We start from the raw sequence: 5,329 nt of genomic DNA, 5'->3' as shown, positions 1-5,329 counted from the left end.
ACGAGAGATACGGAGAAGATTACAGATCTTGAAAAATCTTTACAAAAATGAAAACAGAGTGACGACAGCAACAAGGTGGTTAGGGTTTCAAATATGGAGAAGGTTACAGATATGGGATGAAGACGAAACGTTGGGAAAAGGAAAGAAGCTGTGAGGAAACAAAACAGTCGAAAGGGAGAATTGTAATTTTTTCAGAAATAGCTTTAAAGGTGTTCAAACTTCAACTGCCTATAAAAAAAATAAAAAAAAAAAATAAGTGGTTAATAAAATATCATGGACTAAACAGAAAGTGAGTTAAAAAAGTATATTCTTCCAACTCTACTATGTGTTCTAAACACTTTCTAAAGTTTTAATCAAAAACTACAAATACCATTATTTACTATTTTTAAAAACAAAAAATTATCCCCCTAATTAGCACTTTTAAACCGCATGTGCCAAACACGCATAATAAATAAGTAGCCCCACTAAATTAAGGCCAACCAAAACAAAATACCGAACTCCTACTTATTGTGATGTCCATGCAAAATATTCTTCAATATGCACCTATGTGACAAATTTTATTGAGTAAATATCACATGCGACGATGTGATCATATGTAATTAGTAATCAATGAATATAAATTAAATTATGGTGATTTGATTTGCTCCAATAATTTCTCCACCTCTCTATGCGCTCGCCTACCTCTCTACCTCCCTTATTTGAAGTTTAAAAAAAAAAAAAAAAAACATTTATATAACCAAGAATGAAATGGAAAAAAAAAAGGGTTTGGAAATTGAAAACTTTCGTAATTGGTGAGTTGTGCAATCTTACAAGTCAAACTTGTATCCTTTGAGAGAAATTAGGAGTTTCTAGTTCTCTCCATATATTATCTCTCTTATATTTTAAGGCCGATATAATTGACCAAACACAAAAGTGAACAAATAGGCCTAATAATCAGCCCATAATGCTCTTTAAGACCCTCTCCCTATAAAAACCCCCTAAAACACTACCATTTTTCACAACACTTCCTTCTCAAATTCTCTATTCGACATTAAAAGCAACAACAACAAAAATGGGTTCTATTTCCATTTCTGAAAAACCCCATGCTGTTTGCATTCCATATCCGGCTCAAGGCCATATCAACCCCATGCTGAAGCTAGCCAAGCTTCTCCATTCCCATGGCTTTCACATCACCTTCGTCAACACCGACTTCAACCACCATCGTCTCCTCAAGTCCCGAGGCCCCACCGCTCTCGATGGTCTTTCGTCATTTCGATTCGAGTCCATTCCCGATGGTCTTCCCCCGACCGACGTCGACGCCACTCAAGATATTCCGTCGTTGTGCCAGTCGACGAGACGGTTGTGCTTGCAACCCTTTAAGCAGCTCGTTTCAAAGCTGAATTGTTCTCCCAATGTTCCAAGGGTGAGTTGTATTGTGTCTGATGGGGTTATGAGCTTTACCCTCGACGTGGCAGAGGAGCTTGGAGTTCCTGAAGTTTTGTTTTGGACAACTAGTGCATGTGGGTTTTTGGCTTATGTTCATTATCAACAACTTGTTGACAGAGGATACACTCCTTTCAAAGGTACCATTTTTATTTTATTCTGTTCTTGTCACTATTCATTCTTTTTAATTATAATAATAATAAATTTCATGAATTGGAATTGAACTGTGATAAGGATCAATACATTATTTGGATCCTTGTGCAATTTTATTTCTTTTAAGAAAAATCTCAAAATTTTGAAAATTATCATCCCATTTCACAACTATTTGGATTTTAAAAATTAAATTATATAATAAAAGTAGAAGACATAAATAAATTTATTAAAATAAATTATTGTTTATAAGCTTAATTTTTAAAATTAAGAATCAAGAGAGCTTAAATTATTCTTCAAAAGTAGACAACATGACGAAGAAATCAATAACGAAAAACAGGATTAAGTTTTCCATAAACCAAACCGTTACGAAAGGATACGTGATGTTAGAAACTTGTTTGTTTATGTTTGATGTGCTGGTGTGTGCAGATGAAAGCTATTTAAGCAACAAGGAATATTTGGATACAAAAATAGATTGGATTCCAGGAATGAAAGATATTCGATTAAGGGATATTCCAACATTTATTAGAACAACAGATCCCGAAGATGGAATGATTGATTTCATATTAAGTGAAACAAAAAGAGCTAAAAGAGCATCAGCCATTGTTTTGAACACAACAGCTTCATTAGAACAAGCAGCTTTGGAAGCTGTTTCTTCTTTGTTGCCTCCTGTTTTCTCAATTGGTCCTCTTCAACTTCTCCTTGAACAACAAGTTGATGATTCTGAATTGAAGTCTCTTGGATCCAACTTGTGGAAAGAAGACAGAACTTGCCTTCAATGGCTTGACCAAATGTCCCCTAACTCCGTCGTTTACGTCAACTTCGGTACTACTACTTAATTCAAAACTTTAATCTTCTCTCTTATTTCTTTTCTGGTTTTGAAAATTATTATACTGGTTTTGTTTATTCACTAGCCAAAAGCATGATTTTTTTTTTTAAAAAAAAAAAAAAAATTAAGTACAACTAGTACTAATAAGTTGAATTTGCCAAATCTAAAATCTAAAAATCGAAATTGATCCAATAGGATTTAATTTTTTTAGTTTTCATAACTTAATCTATGTTTTGAAAATATTCCTAAATCAACTAGAAAACACATCGGTGAAAATAGTGTTTATATGTTTAATTCTTTTGAATGATGCTTTAAAATGTTTTTAAGCTTTTAATCTTTGTTTTTCATTTTGATAAATTGTCATAGACTATTTATATAATTATTTAGTTTTTAAAAATTAAATTTATTAACGCTACTTATTGATTTTTTATTATGTTACTTATTTGTTAGGAGTATTTTCAAAGTTAAAATACTTTTTTTCTTAATTAAAAAAATGGCTTTAAAGACTTATACGTCATAAATTAAGAAATTATAAGAAGACCAATAAAAAAAACTGGAAAAAAAAGAAGAAAAAACTAAAGTTCCTTTGATTTTAGATTTTTTTTTCTTTGAAAAGTTCTCCTAATTTATTATAATGGTTTGCATCTTTGAATATAAGAGTTAAATTATTAACCAAAATTTTAAGATACAAAAACAAAAAATTTAAATTTTTTTTTCAATTTTTAAAAATTGACATGATTTTTTAAATCAATGTTATACAGAGTGAATATTAAATTTTAGCTAGCTATGAAAGAAAAAAAAATGGCATTGCAAAATTTAAGCTCCAAGAGCAAATTATGTTAGATTAATTAGAAGTAAATTGATTTTATTTTATATGGTTAACACAGGAAGCATCACAGTAATGACCGAAGATCAATTGAAGGAATTTGCGTGGGGACTCGCAAACAGTGAACAAACATTTTTATGGGTCATTAGGCCGGATCTAGTGGCGGGGGAGACGGCGGTGCTACCACCGGAGTTCGTGGAGGCGACGAAAGAAAGAGGGATGTTAGCAAACTGGTGTCCGCAAGAAGAGGTTCTAAAACATCCGGCGATCGGCGGGTTTTTGACTCACAGCGGATGGAATTCGACATTGGAAAGCATAGTGAGCGGAGTTCCGATGATTTGCTGGCCGTTCTTCGCCGAACAGCAAACGAATTGTAGATATTGTTGCACAGAATGGGGAATTGGAATGGAAATTGATAGCAATGTTAAACGACAAGAAATCGAGAAGCAGGTTAAGGAGTTAATGGGAGGAGAGAAAGGAAAAGAGATGAGAAACAGAGCTCAACAATGGAAGAAACTGGCGGCCGATGCGGCAGTGCCTCACTCCGGTTCATCTTGGCAAAATCTCGACAATTTGATCCATAAAGTGCTGCTTCAATCTCCTTAATTCATTCTTCAAATTAAAATAATGATAAAGAGTAAATGCGGTTTAGGTCGCATCTAATTTTACATTCAATTTTTTTTTCAGAAAGAAATAAAAATATTGTTTTTTTGTATTTTTTTTTTTTTTTTTTGGTATGAACTGCACAAATAAACGTAGTGTAGATATATTATCCTCCCCATAATTGATTGTTGCCCGAGAGTTGTGGAATATTATATATATTTTCTGGTTTAGTGTTATATTAGATCCTCGTTAGCAACTTGCAATAATAAAATCCATTTAAATTCATCTCATATCACATCATTCTTTACTTCCAAAACCATGGTGCCACAAATGAGTTTTACTGGATTAGTTATAAATTTCTTTGATCCAAATAGTCTTTATTAAAAATAAACTCAACCCAACTATAAAATATTTGGGTTAGATTGTGGTTGGGTTGGTTCGGATTAATTCATTTATTTAAAATTTTGTTTTAAAAAGAAACAAAACGTAAATATGTAAAAATCTAATTTAATTATTTTCATATATTGAATTAAGATTAACAATTCAATTTTAATTTATATAGTGAAAATTTTCTTTGTAAAGTGCAAAGAAAGTACTTAAGAGTGATTGGTGAATAAATTATTCAAAAAATATTTGAATTAAATAAAATTAAAATCAATATATGTATAAATAAGTCTATTATAAGTAACAAAAAAAATATATATTTTAAAATAAATAATAAACTCGAATTTGTAGTTTGGATTATATTAGATGAACTCATGAACCAACTCAACCCATAAAATTTTCATTTATTTGAACCCAACCCAATCCCAAATGAGTTGATAATCCAATCCAACCCAAACCGTATGGATTGAGTTGGGTTGATCGATTTTATTAGATCATCAGATTTTTTGAACATCCCTAGTACTATCCATCTCTCTTATAGTAAAATAAAAACAGCTTTTGAAAAACTCTTTATTTAAACAAATATAATATTTCATATTATAAACTCGATTATTTTTGTTGAATTAAAATGTTTAATAATTATATAGTATTACAAAATAATAATTATACATTTTTTTACATAAAATAAGTTGAGTAATACTTTATATTCAATTTAATATTCAGTGAATAATTATAATTAGTCTTATAATTTAATATATTATCAAATACATTTTGAAAGATTATTTATATTAGAATTTAAATTTTAAATCAAGTTTCAAATGCATATTTAAAAATATGAAATACAACTCTATTTTTATCACATTCCTTATTTTCAAATTTCTGTATTTATTTATTTAGACCCAAAGAATTACTTGTCTATTGCAAAAATATAATAGAATAAAAATTGTCACGTATGTTAAATGCTAAATTGTCAACTCAATTCAGCTATGCTAATAAGTAATTTGGCTAATTCCATCTCAAATATTGTGTTTGACTGAAAAAAAAAAATCTTACTTTGTTTTATAAATTATCGAATTCGATTATCTAGATTTCTTTTCCTTTTTTTTTTTTTTTTA

The 5,329-nt window shown here is 30.0% G+C and overlaps 1 protein-coding gene across 1 annotated transcript; it reads left to right on the top strand.

Annotated features, from left to right (window-relative positions):
• Nucleotides 1–977: 977 nt before the first annotated feature.
• LOC120085095 (7-deoxyloganetin glucosyltransferase) lies at nt 978–4,118 on the top strand. The gene is made up of 3 exons (XM_039040951.1): nt 978–1,562; nt 2,002–2,397; nt 3,289–4,118. Exons 1-3 carry the CDS (start codon nt 1,052–1,054, stop codon nt 3,831–3,833), a joined length of 1,452 nt encoding a protein of 483 aa, XP_038896879.1. The 5' UTR covers nt 978–1,051; the 3' UTR covers nt 3,834–4,118.
• Nucleotides 4,119–5,329: the final 1,211 nt, after the last annotated feature.

This window comes from Benincasa hispida, chromosome 9 (assembly GCF_009727055.1).
Source record: "Benincasa hispida cultivar B227 chromosome 9, ASM972705v1, whole genome shotgun sequence".
Taxonomy (NCBI): Eukaryota; Viridiplantae; Streptophyta; class Magnoliopsida; order Cucurbitales; family Cucurbitaceae; genus Benincasa; species Benincasa hispida.
The sequence above is the reverse complement of the archived record's forward strand: the minus strand, read 5'-3'. Positions and strand labels throughout refer to the sequence as shown.